The sequence below is a fragment of the Acomys russatus genome, chromosome 8, assembly GCF_903995435.1.
Source record: "Acomys russatus chromosome 8, mAcoRus1.1, whole genome shotgun sequence".
Taxonomy (NCBI): domain Eukaryota; kingdom Metazoa; phylum Chordata; class Mammalia; order Rodentia; family Muridae; genus Acomys; species Acomys russatus.
The window spans coordinates 14,972,084-14,996,503 of record NC_067144.1 but is presented as its reverse complement, the minus strand read 5'-3'; the positions used below and the strand labels follow the sequence as shown (position 1 = coordinate 14,996,503).

General features: G+C 48.1%; 1 protein-coding gene across 1 annotated transcript in view; it reads left to right on the top strand.

Moving 5' to 3' along the window:
* Positions 1-23,747, top strand: part of Tmem44 (transmembrane protein 44) — a 32,804-nt gene extending 9,057 nt beyond the window's left edge. The window contains exons 6-10 of the mRNA XM_051150820.1: positions 425-595; positions 1,611-1,757; positions 3,976-4,080; positions 7,311-7,469; positions 23,511-23,747. Of these exons, the coding sequence (XP_051006777.1) occupies positions 425-595; positions 1,611-1,757; positions 3,976-4,080; positions 7,311-7,469; positions 23,511-23,621 (693 nt within the window). The 3' untranslated portion in view covers positions 23,622-23,747. The remainder of the gene's footprint in view (positions 1-424; positions 596-1,610; positions 1,758-3,975; positions 4,081-7,310; positions 7,470-23,510) is intronic.
* Positions 23,748-24,420: the final 673 nt, after the last annotated feature.

The window sequence follows — 24,420 nt, the reverse complement described above, 5'->3', positions numbered from 1 at the left end:
GGCAGTGCTCTTAACCTCTGAGCTGAAAGGACAGTGGCTCCTTTTAACTCTGTCTCCCTCATCTTCCCCAGCTGGCATTCGCCAGTTCCCACCCACTGTCAGGAGGTGGGCTTTGGAATGGGAGGACCACTGGTTGGCCTCGCAGGAGCATTCTGAATGTGTAAAGTCTCTCATCTCTCCATGTCGGAGGGACGTGTCAGGTGTGATGAGGTCCAGGAGGGAGCCCCTGCTCCATAGGGTGGGACAGTAAGAAAAGGTTTCCAGTGTTAAGATTAAGCCAGCTCTGAGGAGTTTGCCAGGCAAAAGTTGTAGCTAGACGCCTAGCAGGAGGGACGTCCTTTGTAAGTGGCCACTTAGAGAGGGCTTACCATATGCCCCAAAAGATCCAGTGTCTTCCTACCCAGCCCCTTCTCTCTCTGCACAGTGTCGAGGGAAGTCACTCTCCTACATCCACCTGTGGACTCGGTTCCTGTCAGCTCTGGCTGGCCTCCTCTACGCTTCCGCTATTGTGGCCCATGACCGGCAGCCTGAATACCTCCTCCAGGCCACACCCTGGTTCCTCATTTCACTGGGCCGGGCTGCGCTGGACCTCGCTGTATCCGCCCAGGCCCAGTGACTGTCGGGGGAGGGGCGGATGGGCGGCACTAGATTGGGGGCAGCCAGGGCTCTATCCTACCTCCCACCTGCCATGCCCTTCTTTGGTCTTTCCGGGTAGCATGCTGGCGCAGCAGGCCGGCGGTTTGAAACCTGGGACATTCAGGCACCATGGCAGGGATCTAAGGTGTGTTACTTTGCCAGTTCAAAACCAACTCTCTGAAATAGCAAGCAAGTGGGAAGGCTCTGAGCCTCGGGGGTGGGGGAGTCAAGGGTCAAATGGCCAATTCTGTACCCTACTAGACATCTCCCAATGGAGCCTGCCCTCCCGGTGAAGGAGCCTGTTTCTCCTTTCCTGCCAGGCCGTTCTCTCGGTTTTCTGAGAGGGCTCTGCAGGCCGGCCTGTCACACAGGCTCACTCTGCCCTCCCATCTATTCTCTTCAGTGTGGAGACTAGAGCTGACAGTGATGCCTACTTGGCTCCTGGGGCCCCAGAGGCCTGATGTGCTGTCACTGGGTGACCTTGCACTAGGGTTTCAAGGGCAAATAAAACTAAGCTGATGACTGGGGGTGGGAGGAGGGAGAAGGCTGTTGGAGGTGATGACAGCTTCTGAATGCCATGGTGGTGGTGGGAGGGTGGCTATAAATGACCCAGAAGCCTGAAATCAAAGCAGGGTACTCCTTTTTTTGTTTGTTTGTTTTTGAGACAGGGTTTCTCTGTGTAGTCTTGGCTGTCTTGAACTTGCTTTGTAGACCAGGCTGGCCTCAAACTCACAGCAATCTGCCTGCCTCTGCCTCTGTCTCCCAAGTGCTGGGATTAAAGGCATGCGCCACCACCGCTCGGTGTATTGAGACAAGTTCTCAGTACGTAGCTAAGGCTGGCCTTGGAAGTTCTGGGATGACAGGGGCATAGCACCGCATCTGGCACAGCTCCCAAGGCAGAGGTGCGAAGAGCGCCACCTGGAGGCCGAAACGCTCCACTTCCACTTCCATATACCTTAACTTCCACATTTCAGATCATCTTTCTGTCCTGTGTGATAAAGAGCAGGATGAGACGGGCCTTCGGATTCGCTGCGGAAGCCAGAGAGAGCGCCGACACACAAGCCCTTTTGACCTGTGCAGAGAAGGAAGAAGAAAACCTGGAGGCCAGCACTGAGGACAAGGTCTCTCTGGTTGGTTCGCTGGCTGGGTGCAGAGGCAGGAAGTACTGGGGACAGAGACTTCTGGAAATCTTTCCATACTTGGTCTCTTAAACACTTTTGTTTTCTCCAAAGCTCACGTGATCCCAAATACACTGAGATCCTCCATTTTTCCAGCTCCAAGAATTCTTTTAGTTTTTTTTTTGTTTGTTTGTTTTTGTCATTTAGTTTTGTTTTGTTTTGCTTTTTCAAAATAGGGTCTCTCTATGTGGCCTTGGCTCCCCTGGATTCCCTCTGTTGACCAGGCTGGCCTTGAACTCACAGCGATCTGCCTACTTCTGCCTCCCAAGTGCTGGGATTAAAGGCGAGTGCCACCTGGCATGGCTGAGTGTCTTACTTTTAAAACAATGCGGGCTTTCCACTCTCAGTTCATAAAGGTGCTCTTCCGCTTTTCTGCTTTTCTTTGCCATCCTCACCACCCCCTGACAGCTCCAGAGCCATCAGCAGGCTGAATGTCCATTCCTGCCTTTGCACATCTGTGTGACCCTGTGTCTGGAAAATTGTCCCAGGTCATGAGGCCCCGTTTGTGTCTGAGGCCACTGCAGTGTAGCTCTCACTACTTGGAGGCTGGTCTTGCTAAGCGCTCAGCTGAGGAAGTGCTGCTTGTGAACACACCCGACACTTACCCAGCTGTGACCACCTCTAGTGAGAGTCAATATGGCGGAGACAAGTGTATCCTTAGTTTTTCAGGGCAGGGGATGGAATCCTGGGCCTGGGGCCCACCAGACAAATGCTGTCTCTGCAGTGCACCCCAGCTTCTTGTCTTACTTGCTTGATCCAAATTGGTGACTTCTATGACTAACCAGAACTGACTCTAATTTTGTTTTGTTTTTGTTTTTGAGACAGGGTCTCTCTGTGTTAGCCTTGGCTATCCTGGACCCGCTTTGTAGAGCAGGCTGGCCTTGAACTTACAGCGATCCACCTGCCTCTGCCTCCCGAGTGCTGGGATTAAAAGCGTGAGGCATCACAACCTGCTCAGAACACTTTAGACAAGCTGCCAGTGCTCTTAACCTCTGAGCCATCTCTCCAGCCCCCTCAGAACTGTCTCTAACTGAGGCAATCTGTCGTCCTCAAAAGACATTCCTACAATGGTGTCCCCTGCTCCTGGGCCCTTCCGCACTTCAGGCCCCTCTCAGAGAGGGCGCACATGAAAGGAGGCTGGGAGTCCTTTGCTGAAAGGACCGGGAAAGGGGGGAAAGAGGCAGTCAGTGAACAAGAAAAAGTAAGATTGCTCCCCAGAACATTCTAGGATCAACAATGTAGCCTGAGCTGATAAAATAGAAGGGACCGGAATGGATTGTTTAGGGCCTTGGATCTGAGTTTACAGGAAAGCCCCCCGGATGGGGTGGGGCTTATTTACTTCACTCTAGCCAGCAACTAGGGTAAAATTGTGCCTCACTGGGGAGCTCGAGGTACAGAGGTCTGGTGGGACTCTGGGCAGGCAGTGAGAAGCCTTTGGGTGTCTGTCATGATCCTTGTAGGTGTGTCCAGCATCCACAGAGTTCACACTTGAAAATCAAACAATTAAAAAAAAAAAACCAAAACAAAACCTTACTTACCAATGTTTTAAGTAAGGTAACAGTCCTGTGTTAGGCTTTGTTCATAGTTATTGTTGGCTGTGCCCGGCTGGCACGCTGTGGACTGGACACATCAGCTGACGGCAGACATCCTCAAAATGCAGCCCCTGGACCAGATTTCCCTTCTGTAAAACCAAGGGTGGCTTCTAGCAAGCTTTTCCCACGCTCTCACCCAAGTCAGACTTTACCCCAGGTCTGCTGGCGTGGCTCCAACATTCTGAGCACATGAAGGCCTTTGGGACACTGCTTTTTCTGAGGTGCAGGGGGCGTGGGGGTGTCTTACTGTGTGACTCTGAGCAGGCACTGAGAAGCCTTTGGGTATCTTCCATGGTCCTCGTAGGTGTGTCCAACTTTTCTGTTTTCTGGTTTTTGAGACAGGGTTTCTCTGTGTATCCTTGGCTGTCCTGGACTCACATTGTAGACCAGGCTGGCCTTGAACTCACAGGGATCCACCTGCCTCTGCCTCCTGAGTTCAGGATTAAAGGTGTGGGCCATCACGTCTGGCTTAAGGGTTCTTTTTAATAAGATCAGACCTTCCGTTTGCAAAGTGCCTCCTCCTGGCTTTAAAAATTTCTCCTTCTTTCCTCTTGGTTTCCATTTCAAAGAACTCAGACTGGGTACCTCTCACCAGCCTGTCACACTGCAAGCCCCTGAGGACAATGACAGCCATCAGTCGCTACATGGAGCTGACCATTGAGCCTGTGCAGCAGGTGAGTGCCTCCGGGTGCCGAGAAGACAGCCTGGCAGGCTTCCTGGAGGAGGTGGTGCTTCAGCTCTTGGGATCCACTTAGAGTTCTCCAGAGTTGCAGGGGAGAGGGGTCCATAAGAGGGAACATTGTTTTCTCTGCTCTCTTAGTTACCAAGGTGAGGACTGTGGATCAAACTGATAGGAAAGAAAGAAGGAAACCTTTGAGTTACCTCTGCATGGGTGTTCACATGTGGTCCGAGTAGTCAGGAAGTCGCCAGATGGTTGCAGGCTGCCGGGCGGTTAGGGGGGGGGAATGCCTAGGGCTTGTGGGATCAGGGGGCAAGTTAGGAGGGAGAGGGAAGAGGAAGTGTGACAACTCAGAGTTGTTGATGATCATCTTCTTCTTCTTCTCCTCCTCCTCTTCATCCTCCTCCTCCTTCTGCTTCTTCTTCTTTTGGTTTTTTCGAGACAGGGTTTCTCTGTATAGCCTTGGCTGTCCTGGAACTTTGCTTTGTAGACCAGGCTGGCCTTGAACTCACAGAGACCCAAGCACCTCTGCCTCCCAAGTGCTGGCATTAAAGGTGTCCACCACCACACCTGGCTATAGATAGATAGATAGATAGATAGATAGATAGATAGATAGATTTTATGAATATGAATGCTCTATCTACATGTACACCTGCAGGCCAGAAGAGGGCACTAGATCTCATTATAGATGGTTGTGAGCCACCATGTGGTTGTCAGGATTTGAACTCTGGACCTCTGGAAGAGCAGTCAGTGCTATAAACCACTGCGCCGTCTCTGCAGCTAAGGGATGCCTTCTTACAGCAGTAAGAGTCTCAGGGAACAGCAGCTGGAAGTAGCTTACCTGGCAGAAAAAAACAAACAAACTAAAGTTTCCTCTACAAATTGAGTTACGATACAGAAATGTATACTGCCAGCCTCTTTTTAAGATTTAAATCTTGCCAGGCTGTGGGAGTGCACAGCTTTAGTCCCAGGACTCAGGAGGCAGAGGTGAATAGGTCTCTGAATTTGAGGCCAGTCTGGTCTACACACACACACACACACACACACACAGAGAGAGAGAGAGAGAGAGAGAGAGAGAGAGAGAGACAGACAGACAGACAGACAGACAGACAGACAGAGACAGAGAGAGAGAGAAAGGGAGAGAGAGACAGACAGACAGAGACAGAGAGAGAGAGAGAGAGAGAGAGAGAGAGAGAAAGGGAGAGAGAGAGTTCTAAGACAGCCAGGGCTACACAGAGAAACCCTGTCTTGAAAGACAACAGTAAAAAGATTTTAGTTTTTACTTATTTAAATGTTTTTCATTGGATCTATTCATCATAGATGGTACCTTATTACCTAAAGATATTTTCATACCAGTGTATACTATGTGTACACTGTATGTACGCTGTATGTATGTTCTATATGGTATGTTCCCCACCCCATGTATTAGTACTTGATGCATTGCTGAGACAAAACAGCTTCAGGGAGACAGGGTTTATTTTGTCTGACAATCTGAGGACACAGTCCATCATGATGGGGAGTTTGAAGCCACTGGTCATGCTGTGTCCACATCCAGGAAGCGGGAGAGATGGGTGCTTGTGCTCTGCCCTCTCCCTCTGTTCCAGGCAGTTCAGGACCACCTCAGGGGTGGCACTGTCCACTGTCAGGGTGGATCTTCCCACTAAACTGACCTACTTTTCACATGCCTGCCCAGAGAGCTGTTTCCTAGGTAGTGCTAGGTCCTGTCAAGTTGACCGTCAATGTTAGCCATCCCATCACCCTCTGCTCCCTGGCCCTTTTCTTTCTGCCTTCTCCTTCCTTTGAGTCTACTTTGTTTTCTTAGACAGTGTTATTTCTATGGGACAGTTTTATTTCTATGTTCATGTCATATATACACACATAACTGTATAAAATCAAGGAGTGTGAGAGAAAGCATTAATAATTTACTTTTCTGCGACTGACTTTAATTCTCTTAATGTAACTATCTGAGGTTGACTCTATTTTCCTGCAAGTGACCCGGACCGTGTTTTTCTTTATGCCAATTTCGCTGTGCATTTAAGCTGCATTGTCTTTATTTACCTGTCCGTATTGGGCACCTGGTTGGTTTCACAGCTCAACGACAGTGCATGGTGCTGCAGTAAACACTGGTGTGTGGGTGTGTCTGTGACGAGTTTACACTTCTCAGGAGCACACCCAGGAGTGCTTTAGCTCATGCTAGATCTGCCTTTTTTTTTTTTTTTTTTTTTTTTTTTCTTTTTTTGAGACAGGGTTTCTCTGTGTATCCTTGGCTGTCCTGGACTTGCTTTGTAGACCAGGCTGGCCTCGAACTCACATACGTCCTCCTGCCTCTGCCTCTCGAGTGCTGGGATTAAAGGCACGTGCCACTACCACCCGGCCTAGATCTGTCTTTAGTTCTGTGAGACTCCTCCATACTGACTTCCTGGTGTGTGTGTGTGTGTGTGTGTGTGTGTGTGTGTGTGTGTGTGTGTGTGCATGCTAGAAGAGGACAGTGGAGTTGCAAGCAGTTGTGAGCCCCATGATATGGGTGCTTGGATCCGAATTCAGGTCCTCCAGAGGAACAACAAGTGTCCTTAGCTACTGAGCCATCTCCCCAGACCTGTTGTTTGTTTTTTTAATGACTGCCATTCTGACTGGGGTGAGAGATAATTTCAATGTAGTTTTTAATTAAGATTTCTCTGATGGCTGGGCATGGTGGCCCACGCCTTTAATTCCAGCACTCGGGAGGCAGAGGCAGGCAGATCTCTGTGAGTTTGAGGCCAGCCTGGTCTGCAAAGTGAGTCCATGTACACCTGCAGGCCAGAAGAGGGCACCAGATCTCATTATAGATGCCTGTGAGCCACCATGTGGTTGCTGGGAATTGAACTCAGGACCTCTGGAAAAGCAGCCAGTGCTCTTAACCTCTGAGCCATCTCTCCAGTCCCTATAATTCTACTCTTAACAATGCGCCCGCCCCATACCATAGCTTATCATGCTGTGTTTGAGGCGTGCTACTAAGTGAAAATAAAATAATAAGAGAGTGTGCTACTGTTTGTGGAAGTAGGGGACTCACGAGTGTGTCCATCTGGACCGTCTAGAAAGACACAAGGGAACCCGAATCCTGGCCACCTCTGGATGCTGAGGAACAGGGTCCAAGGGACACTGCACCACACTTGTTTGTGCCTTTGGAACACTGAAAAGTGAAGTAAACCAAGCATCCCTGCCCACCCTTTCCTTCACTCCCTGCAGGCAGGCTGTAGTGCCACTAGGCTCCCAGGGGACGGACAGACAAGCACTGGAGATGCCTCCTTGGAGGAGCCTCCCTCTTACCCTCCCATTCAGGTCATCCAGGCCCGCGTGTCTTGCAGCAGCTCGTCGGAAGTCTCCTCCGTCAACTCCGACCTGGAGGTACCAGGGCCCTACCTGGTGGGTGGGCGTGCCACCTACCAACACTTGCTGGGGCCTCCTTGAGATTGGGGCGCTTTGTAACCCTGCTTTATTCACCTCTAAACTACTAATCATGAGTGACGCTCTGCATGGCTCCCGCAGTCCACAGAGGAGCTCCTCACACTGGGGCAGGCACTCAAGCAATTCCAAGGTTGGGCTGGTCAAGGGAACACTGAGTGTTGGGGTCCAGTTCTCACAGATTGTTTGCATATTCAGGTCCTTCCTACAGGAAAAAAATATGCATGAGTAATAAATCTCTTTAAAGGATTGATGGTTTAGGTTGTGAGCCCGGTGGTCAGGCGGCTGAGGCGTGAGGATCATGAGTTCAGATCCAGCCTCAGCTATATAAGACTGTGTGAAAAGGAAAGGAGAGAGTCAGGAAGGAAGGTGTCAGTGTTTCCCAGCCCACCTGACCATAGTAGAGTTTCTGTACCCCAGAGAATGACACATCAGGGACACACAGACAGATACAGTTCTCCACTGTGTCCTGTCGCTCTGAGTTCCCAGCCCCATTCAACAAGGGAGTTTCCACTTGTCGGAGGACAAAGGAGAGCAGGGGCAATGCAGGTGTCACATGTATGTTGAAGGATACTAGCTGGCATTTTTGGTGGAGTAATTGACTGAATTTTGTGTCCTAGCCCTTTGGGTGTTGAATGCCCATTTATGAAATGATGGTAGGGTAAGTTGTACATAATGTTGATTTGTGGGTTGGTTTTGGTTTGACTTTTTTCCCCCAAGACAGGGTTTCTCTGTGTAATAGCCCTGGCTGTCCTGGAACTCTCTTTGTAGACCAGGCTGTCCTCGAGCCCATGGAGGTTTGCCTGCCTCTGCCTCTCCAAGTGCTGGGGTTACAGGTGTGCACCACCCAGCCCGGCTTGGTTTGACTTTTTTTTTTTTTTAACAGTGTCTTGCTTGCATGTATGCCTGCACACCAGAAAGGGACACCAGATCTCATTATAGATAGTTATGAGCCACCGTATGGTTGCTGGGAGTTGAACTCTGGACCTTTGGGAAAGCAGACAGTGCTCTTAACCTCTGAGCCATCACTCCAGCCCCCTGATTTGATTTTTTGTTTTGTTTTGTTTTGTTTTGTTTCTGAGACAGGGTTTCTCTGTGTAGCCTTAGCTGTCTTGAACTTGCTTTGTAGACCAGGCTGGCCTTGAACTCACAGTGATCTACCTGCCTGTGCCTCCTGAGTGCTGGGATTAAACACATGCACCACCACACCTGGCCCCTTGGTTTGATTTTTTAATGTGCTTATTTAACAAAATAATCATTATCAACCCAGAGTCTGGAAAGTAGTCAGATTTACGATGAACCTCAAAATTCTAAACCTCAGAACTTCTGACTGGGGTAAACCAGATTTCCTTAGTGTGCTATTCTGGGTGTCTCCAGCCTGTGCACCATGCTGTCTCCACTGCTCGTATCCAGCATTCTGTTCTTTCTGTCCCAGGCCTCTGGACCTTTCTTCCAGGCGTCCTCCTACCCCCCACACCCCCCCGGCCCCATTTCCATGGGTCAGCAGTGTCCACTGAGATCTGTGGCTAAAGGGCTTCAGAGTGAGCCCAGGGTGGAGCAGGACATGAGGTCCCATAGGTGAGGGGTGGGCAAGCATTTACTCTCTGGAGATGAAGGTATCTTGCTCCCTCCAGAGACTAGGCAGTGGTCTCCAACATTGCTGGAGCCTGCCCCAGTAGCTGGTTCCGGTCTTTTCTCCACTCTGTGGCCCCCACATTTCCCCTTATTTAAAGGCTCGCATTTTCAAAGAAATCCATTATTTAAAAAATACATACATCCCCACTACTTTGGTGTCTCATACGTGGGATCCCAGTGCTCAGGAGGCTAAGGCTACAGGACCGTTGGAGGTTCAAGACCAGCATGGACTACACAGTGAGATCCTGTCTCAAATCACAACAGAAGCTCAGAGTCCAGACTAAGCAAAGTGGCTCTGGCTGCTTCTGCCCACATGAAAAGGTGAACGTAGAGAGCTGAGGTGCCACAGCTCAGGGTTCCTGCCTGCCATTCTCCACCACACACAGCCAGTGACATGGCTGCCAAGGCCCCAGAGACAGTGAACATGGAGCTAACCACACTAGCTGGTCAGGCAGGGCAGCAGCTCCCAGAGCAGGTAACACGAGCAGGGGCGTGGGTGGGCGCATGGCCTTCTCTGGGCATGTGGTCCATCTGGCCTGCCAGTACTCACAGTGCAGTCCTGCTTGGCTGTAACCCAATAGGTATGGGCCTTGAATCTATCCTTCTGCCTCTGCCTTCCACGTGATAAGATTATAGCTGTGGTGTGCTACCATGCCTGGCCTTTTCTCTCTTTCTTTCTTTCTTTCTTTCTTTCTTTCTTTCTTTCTTTCTTTCTTTCTTTCGAGACAGGGTTTCTCTTTGTAGCCCTGGTTAGTTTGGACTCTCTTTGTAGACTAGGTTGGCCTCGAACTCACAGAGATCCATCTGCCTCTGCCTCCCAAATGCACATTTTCTATATTTAAGAGTAATTAAAAAATGGGTATGGTGCCTCAAGCCTAAAATTCCAGCATTCAGGAGGCTGAGACAGGAAGATTACTATGAGGTCAAGGGCCACCCAGGGACTATACTATGAGTTGCAGGTTAACCTGGGCTAATGTGAGACCCTATCTCGAAAAACAAACAGAGATAATATCATATGCCTGCAGTCCTAACGACCTGGGAAATTGAGACAGGAGGATTTGAGCCCAAGGGTTGAGACCAGCCTCAGAAATATTCCAAGAACCAACCTTAGAGGGTTAAATAAACAAGTAAATATAATAGCACAATTTTGGGGACAGAAAAGTTTGGAACGCATGAAGAGAGTAAAGAATAAAAGTAAAATCCAGTGCCACGGTGCTGGAGAGATGGCTCAATGGTTAAGAGCACTGCCTGCTCTTCCAAAGGACCCGGGTTCAATTCCCAGCACCCACATGGCAGCTCACAACTGTCTGTAACTCCAAGATGTGACACCCCTACACCAATACATATAAATTAAAATGAAACAAATATTTTTTAAAAAATCCAGCACCAGGTCCTCTAACCAGCTCTCACCTCCTCAGTGCCGCTGGTTTTGAGAAACAGGTTCCTTGAACATCTCGGTTTGTTTGCTGCTAATTGAGATCAGGAGAGCGTCTGTTAGTAGATGGTGCAGCCGTATACCTCACCTTGGCAGCTGGTCAGTCATTCAGCAAGCATTTTCAGAGCGTGGGCCTTTGAAGAAAAAACACATGAGGGCAGAGGGACCAGCCCGAACCTGCCCACAGGCGGGCAACTCTAGTGCCTCCTGGCCACAGCGAGGCAGATCTTCTGTGCATGCCTTGAGAAGTCTCGCCTGAAAGATGGAAAGGTGAGGATGAGAGTCAGGCCTCAGAGATCACATCCTGGGCTCCCAGCCGGTCTCATCCCTAAGATAGCATCATTCACAAACATGCTTGATGGCACACACCTCAGGCGTCCAGGACAGCCCTCCTCTCTCCTGATGCTCCTGCCACTGCCGGCCCCTCTGCCCTGAATGTTCCTGGGTGGGCTGAATCTGTCCATTCCCCCATCCCCGTGGGCTGAATCTGTCACTGACCACCTGGGCTCTGTTTGAGCCCTTAGGTGAATGAATGAGTTCTTGCACTGTCCAGGCCTGTGGGTGGGCCTAGAGGACACTCAGTGTCTGTCACCTTTATCAATTTCCTTCCTTCCTTCCTTCCTTCCTTCCTTCCTTCCTTCCTTCCTTCCTTTCTTTCTTTTTTTGGGCAGGCTTTCTCTGTGTAGCCCTGGCTGTCCTGGGACTCAATATGTAAACCAGGTTGGCCTTGAATTCACAGAATTCCCCGTGCCTCTGCTTCCTGAGTGCTGGGATTAAAGACGTATGCCACCATCACCTGGCAATTTCCTAACTCTCATAGAGTGGTTTTAGGTTCTTGGGGTGTGTGCCTACTATTGTGAACACCGAGTTTCCCATCATGCACTTGGGGATGTGAAGAAATGAAAGATGCTTCTGTCATTGTGTTGTATCCACAGTATTCCAGTTCACCATGCGTTTCTAGCACCTACCCATCAGAATGGCAGAGCATGCTGATTGTGACTGTGTGTGTGTCTTGTGCAAGGTCCTGCGGAGTCTTTCTTTTTTTCCTTGTAGTTCGGGCTATCCTGGACTCCCTTTGTAGACCAGGCTGGCCTTGAACTTACAGAGATCCACCTGCCTTTGCCTCCTGAGTGCTAGGGTTACAGGCATGTGCCACCATGCCTGGCTTCTGGCAGAGTCTTATACAGGCACTATTGACTTTTGTTTGTTTGTTTGTTTGTTTTGTTTTGTTTTTCAAGACAGGGTTTCTCTGTGTAGCCATAGCTGTCCTGGACTGGTTTTGTAGACCAGGCTGGCCTTGAACTCACAGGCTTGCCCACAGCCTGATCTTATGGAGGCATTTTCTCGATTGCTGTCCCCTCCTTTCAGATGACTCTAGCTTGTGTTGAGTTGATACAAAACTAGCCAGGGTGTGTAGAAAGCTCATTCTTTCTTTCTTTCTTTCTTTTTTTTTTTTTTTCTTCCTGTCTTCAGTGTAGCACTGAGGAAGACTGCTCAGGGGAACACATGAACACTTTTCAAACCTAGTTATGACGGATAGTCATACAGAAAGGCCATTTTGCATGGTCTGTGTGGACGTTAAGCATACTCAGGAGAAGGCACACTTCATAGACTGCAAATCCACACATTATTCATGCAACCCACTTAACACAAGGGCAGTGGCACACCTATAAAGGCATTTCAAAACACTGGGCCTGCCCTGAGATCAGAAAGAATGGAAAGGCACAAAGTCCCAGCCAAGGTTGAGTGTGAAAGAGCTTTGATGTTGTAGAGCATTCTTGAGTCCCCTGCACAGTGGGGGTATAAAGGTGGATTGGTGGTGACGGTTGTTTACCCTGGGCCAATGTGGTGGGTTTTTTTTTTTTTTTTCTTGTTGTTTAATGAAAATGGTCCCCACAGGTTTATAGGGAGTAGCACTATTGGAAGATGTGGTCTTGTTAGAGGAAGTGTGGCAGTGGGGGTGGGCTTTGAGGTTTCAGAAGCTCAAGCCAGGCCCAGAGTCACTCTCTCTTCCTGCTGCCTGCCGATCCAGATGTAGACCTCTCAGCTCCTTCCTGCGTGCCACCATGCTCCCCGCCATGATGACAACGGACTAAACCTCTGAACTGAGGGCAAGTCCCCATTAAATATTGTCCTTTAGAAGAGTTTCTGTGGTTATAGTGTCTCTTCACAGCAATGAAACCCTGAGACAGTCAGTTCCCCAAACTAGAAAGACTTCCCTCAGGAAAGCAGAGGGTAAGCCACCAGCCAAGAGGGTCAGTGTCCCTGATAACTGCTGCGCCTGTGGCAGCCTAGACACCTGCAATACACATGCGCACTATGCACACGCACAACTGCTCTTGAGTGTTTTTGTTTCTGTGGCTCAAGGCCCAGAAGCCGTGGTTGACCTTGACCAGAGGAGCAGTTGAACAGCAACACTGTGCAAATACTCGGGGTTATGTCCCTTGTGTACCGTGTCCCTCCCATGTGCTCCAAGGTTCACTGTGCATCAGGAAGACTGTAGGACGTAGGAGTCTGCACATCGCTTGCACACACAGTAGCCTCTCCCAGGCGGCCCCTCCCTTCCAACCTTAGCATCTTTCTGAAGAAGCTGTGCCACCTTCACAAAGGAAGGTTTGCTTTCTCTGATCCAGCACAGGGGGCCTGTGCAGACCTGCTGGAGACGTCGGCCGGTTAGACCACCCAGAGCAGTCCTGCCTTGCTGGAAAGCCTTGCCTTTCCTGAGAGTACTTCCTGTCCTATGGATTGCTTCAGGCAGCGTATCCCTCTGCCACAGCCCAGAGAGGCAGAGCAGTGCAGGGAGTATGAGGCAGTCAAAGAGGCGAGGTTCTAACGCTAGTTGATCCAGTGTAAGTGCTACGTAATTGGTTATTCAGTCATTGTCTTAGTCACTTTTCTGTTGCTGTGATGAGACACCATGACCATGGCAGCAGGCAGGCTGGCATGTGCTGGAGCAGTAACTGAGAGCTCACATCTTTTTTTTTTTTTTTAAGATTATTTATTATGCTCATAGGGAATCAAGTCTCTTCTTGGCTACCTGCTATCCTTCCTCTGAGTGCCGCCAGGTCTCCCCCTCCAGGGGACATGGTCAAACGTGAGGCACCAGAGTACGTGAGAAAGTCATATCCCACTCTCCACTCAACTGTGGAGAATGTTTTGACCATTGGCTAGATCTGGGAAGGGGTTTAAAATTTACCGCCTGTATTGTCCTTGGCTGGTGCCTTAGTTTGAGCGGGACCCCTGGGCCCACAGTCATAGGGGAGGGGAATAATGGGAAAATGGGGGGGGGGGAGAATTGGAGGATACAAGGGATGGGATAAACATTGAGGTGTAACAAGAATAAATTAATAAAAAATTAATTAAGAAAAAGAAAAAATAAATTAAAATGGAAAAAAAAAGATTATTATTTTACATACAGTGCTCTGGCTGCATGTGCACCTGCAGGCCAGAAGAGGGCATCAGATCACATTATAGATGGTTGTGAGTCACCACGTAGTTGCTGGAAATTGAATCTAGGACTTCTGGAGGAGCAGTCAGTGCTCTTAACCTCTGAGCCATCTCTCCAGCCCACATCTTGAGGCACAAGCATAAGGTAAAGGGAGTTAAAAGCCCTTCCCCAGTAACACACCTTCTTCAACAAGGCCACACCCCTTAGCCCTTCCCAAACAATTCCACCCACTGGGAACCAAGCATTCAAATATATAAACCACCAAGCATGGTGGCACACACCTTTAATCCCAGCACTCGGGAGGCAGAGGCAGACGGATCGCTGTAAGTTCGGAGCCAGCCTGGTCTACAAAGTGAGTCCAGGACAACCAAGGCTACACAGAGAAACCCTGTCTTGATAAACAAACAAACAAACATAGATGAGAGTTTGGGGAAATATGATGTAGGATTTTAAGGTTTGCAAGAGGCAAAAAGGAAAATCCATTTAGTTCAATCAAGGAGATGAAATTGTTTTGTCTCTCTCTGGCCATTCTGAAAATGTGACCTCCCTGGTCTTAGGAACAGTCACTTCTTCCCCAATATAAGAAGAAGTAGCTAGCTAGATGCCCTAGTTCCCACAGTTTAAACCTAGAATATGACTTTATTTCCCTTCTACTTCCCCAGGAATAATAACAACAACAATAATAAAAATACTGCCACGTGCTGTGTAGAAAAAAGAAAAAAAACTAGTGCATGTTTCTTTTTGTCTCCTCTCTCTCTCTCTCTCTCTCTCTCTCTCTTGTTTTGTTTTTGTTTTTCAGGACAAGGTCTCTCTGTGTAGCCTTGGCTGTCCTAGATTCGTTTTGTAGACCAGGCTGGCTTCGAACTCACAGCAGTCCGCCTGCCTTTGCCTCCCCAGTGCTGGGATTAAAGGTGTGTGCCACCACACCTGGCCCTAGTGCATGTTTCTTGATTTCAGAAGCATGGAAAACATGCTTTAGGAGACTCATGAATTGAAGCACTGGGCGCTATGATGCACAGAGGTGACAGAATCAGAGCCTTGGAAATAATTTAAGAATGCATGGGGCCAGGTATGGTGGCCACACCCGGAGGTCCAGTCCCTTGGGAGTTGGAGGCTGGCTTGCATAACGTGTCAAGATCCTATCCCAAAGGATAAAGACTATGGAAATGTGTAGTGAGTGTAAAAGAGAAAAAAGTATTTGCACCATTTGCTCTTTACTGCAATGTAAACATTTTAAATCTATACGTCATCATTATACATATGGTGTGATTATGATCGTTGTTCTCAGAAGGCTATTCAAGAACTGTTCAGAAAGAAACCCTCACAGGACTAGAATATAGGCCGGGCAGTGGTGGCACATGCCTTTAATCCCAGCACTTGGGAGGTAGAGGCAGGTGGGTCTTTGTGAGTTCGAGGCCAGCCTGGTCTACGAAGTGAGTCCAGGACAGCCAAGGCTATACAGAGAAACCCTGTCTCAAAAAAAAAACCACAAAAAAAAAGAAAAAGAAAAAGAAAAAGAAAAGGAAAGAAAGAATATAGAATTTGTGTGTGTGTACTTTTACGATTTTATTTTTATCTTATGAGTAGGAGTAATTTATGCATGCATGTCTGTGTACCACATGCATGCAGTGCCTGAAGAGGCCAGAAGAGGGCACTGTATCCTCTGGAATTGGAGTTTCTTACAGATGCCTGTGAGCCACCATGTGGTTCTGGGACTCGAACTTGAGTCCTCTAGATGAGAAGCAAGTGCTCTGAACTGCTGGGCCATGTCCAGTCCCAGGTGTATGAGTACTTTTGGAATAGAGTCTCATGCAGCCCAGGCTAGCTTTAAATCAATATGTTGCTGAAAACTTGAAAACTTGACCTTGAAAACTTCAGATCCTCCTTCTTACCCTTCCCCAGTGCAAGCTGGCGTGACTTTTTAAAAAGCATTTATTTATTTATTTATTTTATGTACGTTGATTTTTTTTTTTTTTTCCCTTGCATGTGTATTTGTGAGAGGGTGTTGGAACTCCTGTAGCTGGAATTACAGTGGTAAACGACCTTGTAGGTACTGGGAATTGAACCCGGGGCCTTTGGAAGAACAGCCAGTACTCTCAACCACTGGGCCATGCCCTTCCCATGTTATTTTGTAATCTTTTTCTCTGAGAAACAAACAACAACAACAACACGACAACAACAAATGTTTGTTTTTTGTTTTGTTCTTGAAATAGGGAAAGACCGAAAACATTTATTTATTTTGTTAGTCTTTTGGGAGGAGAGAGATGTTATGTATAATAATTAAGACAATGTTATATTTAATAATTAGAGCAATGATAGATAGAAGGTACGATGCCAGATTTTATGTTGTACAGCGTTTATTAAATGAGCATTGGGGGAGAAGGAAAGGGGGGCAGGGGGCACCCCAGAGAGAGAGAGTAAGAGAGAGAGAAGGAGGGTGGTAGAGGAGGTAAAGAGAAGAGAGGAAGTAGAGAGGTAAGAGAGTAAGAGAGAGAGCCACGTGGAGGGTTTGTCCTTTTATATGGCCCTGGGAGGGCCACGCCCCCGTGGCAGGTAAGCAATGACATCATAGGTAGGCGGACTGAAGCCGAACTAATAAGAGCTCCGCACAAAGATTTGAATTAAGTGAGCTTCTTAGATGTTGGTTTAAAATGCTAATTTAAAAGCCAGGTGTGGTGGTGTAGATTTGTAATTCCAGCACTGCAGGCAGAGGCCGGAAGGGTTGCTGGTCTGAGGTTAGTTTGGTCTGCAAAGAGACTCTGTCAATAACAAAACAACAACAAAAATCCTAACAACAAAACCCCAAACCCCTAACTACTCCTCCCAGCAGAGGGCGCTCTCCTTAAATCTCGTGACGGCCTTGCTGTTGCTGGCTTGGAAAGTCTGTAAAGGTTTCGCTTCCACCCAGCTGGTAGACTCAGGTCTGCTTATTGGCTTGCTTCATTTTAAATCAACTTTTCATTTTGGAGTAATTTTGGGTGTACAAAATTTTGTTTTCAAAATTGGTACAGATTTGCCCTTTGCCCAACTGCTCTGTTCACGTCTTACATAATGTGCTACATTTAGCAAAGCTAAGAAATGAACCCAGTATATTTCTACCAGCTGGACTCCAGGCTCTGTTTGGATCTCAGCGCTTTTCCACCAGCTGGATCTGGTCCAGGACAGCACACTGCACTCTGAGACACTTCTTAAAGAAACAAGTGCACAGCAACTGTAACATGTCAAATACCATTTTACATCTTCATGAATGGCTATATATATATATATATTTTTAAATTATTATTATTTTTGAGACAGGGTCTCTCTGTGTAGCCTTGGCTGTCCTAGACTCGCTTTGTAGACCAGGCTGGCCTTGAACTCACAGCAATCCACCTGCCTCCCGAGTTCTGGGATTACAGACGTGCACCACCATGCCTGGCTCAGAATGTCTATATTTTCTAAGGGAGAGCAAAGCACTTTTGAATTTAACTTCTCTTCTTATCCTTCGTGCACTTGGGAGGCAGAGGCAGGTGGATCTCTCTGAGAGTTCGAGGCCAGCCTGGTTTACAAAGAGAGTTCCAGGACAGCCAAGGCTACACAGAGAAACCCTGCCTCTAAAAACAACAACAACAACAAAAAAAAAGAAAGATGGCACCTAGAGGCGCAGTTCTGGTAGAATTAATAATGCTTAGGCCAGGTTTAATGTCTCACTGAAACTCCCAGCTCTTGGGACTGCCACATGTTCAAGACCAGCCTGAACTACAATAAAAATTGAAGGTGAGCATTCAGGAGGCCCTGGGTTTCATGGTAAATCCCTCCTCCCTGTGCAAAATAAGATGGAGGTTAAGGGTGCTGCGGAAGTTAGCTGAGGTACAAGGGGATTGTGTTAGCGTTAGTCATGATGTCACCGTGAGGACTTATCTATGGAAGCATTGCAGTTACAATTATCTATGGACGCATCCTAAGGCATTTGCATATAAAGTGATTTACTTTAAAATACCAAGTCAGAAGACTGGGGAGCAGGCTGCCTCACTGGCATTCGCTATTCCTTTGCTTTTGTGTATGGCTGAAACCCCTATAATTAAAGGATTTCAAAATAAACATTTAAAGAGTGAGGCACGTCATCACATGCCGCATTTGGGAGGTGAAGAAGGGAGGGGTATCAAGGCTAGCCTCAGCTTTGTAGTGAGTTTGAGGCCAGCCTCAGCTAGCTACCTGAGATCCTGTCTCGAGAAAACAAGTCAGAGAGTTGAACAGCGGAAGCTTTGTTTTCACAGGCCAGTAACCTTAAATCCATCCCCTGCGAGGCAGCCTAATGGGCAGCCACAGGCAGCCTATGAGCTGGGACTCCTAGCTCTTGTGTCGAAAGCACCCGTCTCCCAGGCACCGAATGCAGAGCTGGGGGAACCGCAGCAGACAGTCTGTGCGTGCCCCTCCAGGGACTTGAGTCAGACACACTTGAGGCTTGGAGTGGAACAAACCACGCTATAAACCACTGAGTACAAATGACTCTAAGCTGCTTGGCAAACCCCCGTGTTTCGAGATGGAGATTTTATTTGCAGCTCTCTTCTTAGTTTTATGAGTTTGCATTGGATCATCCCAGCTATGTGGTTAATAAATAGAAGATTTACTGTTATTACTATTATTAGAACCACCAGCCTCCGTAATTTTGAGTCATAGTCATTGTTGAGTCTCTGTAAGTCATGTCTCCCAGAACCTGCAGCCCTGCCTAACAATCATGGGATTAGATTTTTTTTTTTTTTTTTTTTTTGATCACTTAACTAACTTACTAATTTAATTACTCTGCCAATAGCAACCGCCTTCCTACTTCTTAGAATGTTGTCTTCACCCGTTCACCACCCCCACACCTATCCCTACCCCCATCCCCCACTCCCTCCCATCCCCAACTCCCATCCCCCACTCCCTCCCATCCCCAACTCCCATCCCCCACTCCCATCCCCCACCCCCCACCATCCAAGGCTCTGGTTCCTGGTTCACTGAGCTCCTGAGCTGACTCCTAGCTCTGCTCTGTGGCAGGGGCGCCATCTGTCCAACACTTTCTCTGGCTCTTTTTATCCTACAGCAGGAGTATTGGGAAGCCCTAAACTTGGAACAGGTATGGACAAGTGTTCGATCTCTTTGGGGAGGGACTTCTATGTTGATTTTTCCATTTCTGTTTTTGTTAGAATGGAGAACATGACTTTTTTTATTTTATTTTTTTGTTTTGTTTTGTTTTGTTTTAAGATTTATTTATTTATTATGTATACAGTGTTCTGCCTTCCCACCAGAAGAAGGGATCAGATCTCATAGATGCTTGTGAGCCACTATGTGGTTGCTGGGAATTGAACTACAGACCTTTGGAAGAGCAGCCAGCGCTTTTAACCTCTTAGCCGTCTCTCCAGCCCCTTAAATACCTTTTAAGATTTAAGCCAAGTTAAAGGGTTCACCTGCTCAAAGTGCTGGACTGTTTCTGTTCTCAGGCAGGTGAATCCATCAGGGTTAACAAGAGCAATTTAAGAGGCATTTAAGAAGCCAGGTACCATGGCACCCAGCTGTAATCCCAGAATTTGGGAGGCAGAAGCACGTAGATCTCTGTAAGTTCGAGGCCAGCCTGGTCTACAAAGCAAGTCCAGGAGAGCCTAAGCTACACAGAGAGACCCTATCTCAAAAAAACAAACAAACAAACAAAAAGAGGCATTTCACGAGCTGGGATGGTGGCTTTCAAGCCTCAGAGCATATAAGAAGTCCTGTTGTGACTTGTTAAGATGCTAAACTCTATGTCCCAGCCTATCATCAGAGCCCCCAACATCAGCCTAGCTACTGCTGGCATGGCGCCTCTGGCATTGTTGGGTCAGAGCACACTCTGAGATCTCTGATCTAGGTCTTGGGTCTGCACTTGCCAACAGTATTCACAGAAAGTACCGGGGCCATCCACATAGGACCAAGCAGGCCCCTGCTTCTGCCACTGAGCGCGTGGCTCAGAGGCTAAGGGCCACTTAGTTGTTTTATGGAGACTCTTTCATGCAGGTTTGGTTAGATGGGCCAAGTCTGCAACCACAACTGCACAGGAAGTTTGCACAACCCGAGACAGAGACAGAAGATTGAGCTATGTGAACCAAATTATGTCAGTGCCAGGTTCTGCAGGGCCACTGGGTAGCAGAGATCTTTTTAACAGTGTGTGCGGGTGCGTGTGTGTGTGTGTGTGTGTGTGTGTGTGTGTGTGTGTGTGTGTGTGTGTGTGTGTTTAAGGTAGAACAGAACATAAAACATTCATGGAGGCCACTCTCCATCTTATTCTTTTGAGGCAGGGTCTCTCTGTAAACCTGTGCCTTGTATTTTTTCAGCTAGACTGGCAGATGGCAAGCCCAGCAATCCTCCTGTCTCCACTCCTCACATTGCTGGAGTCACAGGGTTCTTATGGTTATGCCAAAACTTTTAATGCCCCAGCACTCAGGGAAGCAGAGGCAGGTGGATCTCGGTGAGTTCGAGACCAGCCTGGTCTACAAAGTGATTCCTGGACAACCAAGGCTACACAGAGAAACCCTGTCTCCAAAACAGAACAAAAAACAAACAAAATCTTTTTTAAGAAGATTTATTTATTATATATACACAGTGTTTTGCCTGTATATACACCAGAAGAGGGCACCAGATCTCACTATAGATGGTTATGAGCCACCATGCGATTGCTGGGAATTGAACTCAGGACCTTTGGAAGAGCAGCCAGTGCTCTTAACCTCTGAGCCATCTCTTCAGCCCCAAACAAAAACTTTTAATGCACTGAGCCACATGTCTAGCCCATTGTGGGGTTCTTAATCACCAAGAGGCAGATCTTGGTTCAGTTATATAGGAAAATCATTAATTGAATTAGGTTCCTTATTCAAAACACAGCTGAAATGTGCATTTTAGAGTTGATGTGCTTTGGGCATTACCTGAAAGTCTTGAAGTTTTGGGGTTTTTGTTGTTGCTGTTATTGTTGTTTGTTTTGAGACAAGGTTTCTCCTGTAGTCCTGGCTGTCCTGGACTCGTTTTGTAGACCAGACTGGCCTTAAACTCACAGAAATCTGCCTGCCAAATCTGCCTGCCTCTGCCTCCTGAGTGCTAGGATTTTTGGGGGGCAGAGCAGAGGCTGAAGGATTTTTTTGTGTGGGACTTCTCAGGACTGAGCCTTGGTTTTTTGTTTGTTTGTTTGTTTGTTTGTTTTTTATTTTGTTTTGTTTTTGTTTGGTTTTGGTTTTTTGTTTTGTATTTTGAGACAGGGTTTCTCTGTGTAGCCTTGGCTATCCTGGACTCACTTTGTAGACCAGGCTGGCTCTGAACTCACAGCAATCCACCTGCCTATGCCTCCCAAGTGCTGGGATTAAAGGCGTGCGCCACCATGCCCAGCTTGGTGTTTTGGTTTTTTTTTTGGGGGAGGGGGTTGTCTTTTTGTTTTTGTTTTTTTTGAGACAGGGTTTCTCTGTGTAGCCTTGGCTGTCCTAGACTCACTTTGTAGACCAGGCTGTCCTCGAACTCACAGAGATCCACCTGCCTCTGCCTCCCAAGTGCTGGGATTAAAGGCGTGCACCACCACGCCTGGCAAGACTGAGCTTTGATACAGAAGTGATCTGTGGTGGTACAGTGTCTTCCTATGAGTGTGTGTGTGGGTCTGGGTCTATGATCCTGCCCAAACAGGTCTTTCAGCCCGAGCTGACATAGCTTCTGTGAGCTTTGCTTGTTTCTGGACTTTTGCTGCTGCTGTTTGTTGTTTTGTATTTACATTGCATAGTCTCCATTGTCCAGGAACTCTCCAAGTAGACATCTACCCAGGCTGGCCTCAAACACACAGAAATCCGCCTGCCTCTGCCTTGGCCTCTGGAGTGCTGGGATTAAAGGGATGCACCATCACGCCCAGCTATAAAGTTCTCAGTCTTAAATCATGTGCAAAATTCACTCTCTGTCGCCTTGGAAGGGTGTTTTGCAGACAACTCCATCTATACTCACAGAGCCTATTTCTTCTTCTCAACCCTCTGCAGATTTCAGGTTGCCATTCTTATCGGAGTTGGCCATGGTGGTACCCATCATGCTCAACCGGGCGTGGTGGCGCACGCCTTTAATCCCAGCACTCGGGAGGCAGAGGCAGGCAGATCGCTGTGAGTTCGAGGCCAGCGTGGCCTACAAAGTGAGTCTAGGACAGCCAAGGCTACACAGAGAAACCCTGTTTCCAAAAAAATTTTGTGTGTGTGTGTGTGTGTGTGTGTGTGTGTGTGTGTGTGTGTGTGAGAGAGAGAGAGAGAGAGAGAGCTCACATGTGGATCAGAGAACAACTTACAGGAACCAGTTCTCTCCCACCATCCTGTGGGTCTCAGGAATCAAACTTGTGCAGTCAGACTTAGCAGCAAGCTCCTTTTACCCTAAAATGGCCTTAAAAATTCTTATTTTTATTTAATGCGTATAGATAATTTTTGCCTGCATGAATGTCTGTGTACCACATGTATGCAGTACCCAAGGAGATGAGTGAAGAGGGCATCAGATCCTCTGAAAATGGAATTAAAGATGGTTGTGAGTTACACTGTAGGTTCTGGGAACCGAACCCAGGTCCTCTTGAAGAGCAGCAAGGGCTCTTACCGCTGAGCCATCTTACTGGCCCTGAGTTGGCCTATAAGTGTTTACTTTAGACAAGTCCACTGAGTCTCAAGCTGAGAGGAAAGACTATGTTGTTTGGGTTTTGTTGTTGTTGTTTTTTGAGACAGGGTTTCTCTGTGTAGCCTTGGCTGTCCTGGACTCACTTTGTAGACCAGGCTGGCCTCGAACTCGCAGTGATCTGGCTGCCTCTGCCTCCTGAGTGATGGGTTTAAAGGTGTGTGCCACCATGCCCAGCTGAGGAAAGGCTATGTGGGACAAAGGCAGAGCTGTCCTCTCCAGCCAGGCAAGGCAGATGTCCAAGGAGAAGCTGGAGCTGTCCATTTGCAGATGCAGTGAGTGGTGGAGGCATGGGGGAGGGGGAGGGCGCCCTGTACTACAGCTCAGGGGAGCAAAGCTTGCTGCTGGAGAAGGTGTTTCCTTTGGCTGGAAAGAGCATTGAGTTTGGCTGCTCTTTTCCAGTGTTATTTACCAAGGAGGCTTCAGGACAGCGCTTGGTGAGGGAATGAATGGGAGAGATGGAAAGGGAAGTAGGGCTGGTCTGTTCAGGGTAGGTTTTCTGTCACTCCTTGATTTTAAAACTACACTCTGTGGGGGCAGGAGACTTCACTCAGTGGCAGAACCTTTGCCTAGCATGCTCAAGACCCTGGGTCCCACCCCCACCCCCGCCCCAGCATCACTAAAATTAATAAAGCTATATTCTCTCTCTAGATCCTGGAACACAGGCCTGGCTAGCTATGCTTGCTGACTTTGCCTGGTCTTCGCTTGGGTCATAAGACCCAGGATTTGGGCTGGGGCTGGGGGGCTGGGCTCTAATAGTTGCAAAGGATCTGTCACACCAAGATACTTTTGTGTCGTTTCTCCACAGTGGGACCCTGAAGATGTCAACCTTGAGAGGAATGAGGATGACATGGAACTCCTTAGACCCCAGGCAGACAGGAGCTCTTTGAGCCCGGTGGACCTGACCTCGGATGTCTGACATTTTCAGGAGCCTGCCCATCAGTTCAAAACTCAAGGTCAGGCATCTGCCAGTGACTAGGTGGGGACCCACCTACAGTGCCACCCAAGGCAGGAATGGAAGTCGCTGCAGAAACTTCCCAGGGAGGGAGGAACTCCGAGCTGTCATTTAGCTCGGCTAGTCTACACCATGGCTCAGCTCAGAATGGAGCTAAGGCTGTGGGGCCGGTGGACAGATCTGCACATGCCCAGTTTGCTATGGTGCTTACAAGTTCACAGATGGATCTTGTTGGTAAACGCTTTCTTCCAAATGACATGGAATCTACCCATGAGAGTCAAGCATAAATATTGTTCGCCAGGAGCTACCAGTTGGATCTCAGCAGGATGCATCCTTCAAGACTCACCTATGCCTAGGTGATGGGTCCACCAGCTAGGGGACCTGGGCACATATACAGGAACTGACTTCTGTCCTCTGGTCACTAATGTAGCTGGTGCATGTTATATAGGACTGCCTGGTTACCTGAGTAGGTGAAATATCACTGGCAGGGCAAGGGTGACCAACCACCGTCTGATCTTTCTAGCAGGACTCTCTCCATCTTGGCAAAGTGTGTGCTGAGGCTGGCTTGCACATGATGGGGTCTTGTGGGCTTTAGCGGGTAACAGAAAGTGTGTAAAGGATAAAGGCACAGCGCAAAGCACGGATATTTGAGGATGATTTGAATACTGTGGCCATGAGCGAATGAGGGGAATGGGGCCCGGCAGGAGCAAACACTGGAGTGAATAAAATTTACTTGAGTGAATTAAGGATGTCTCACGTTCGA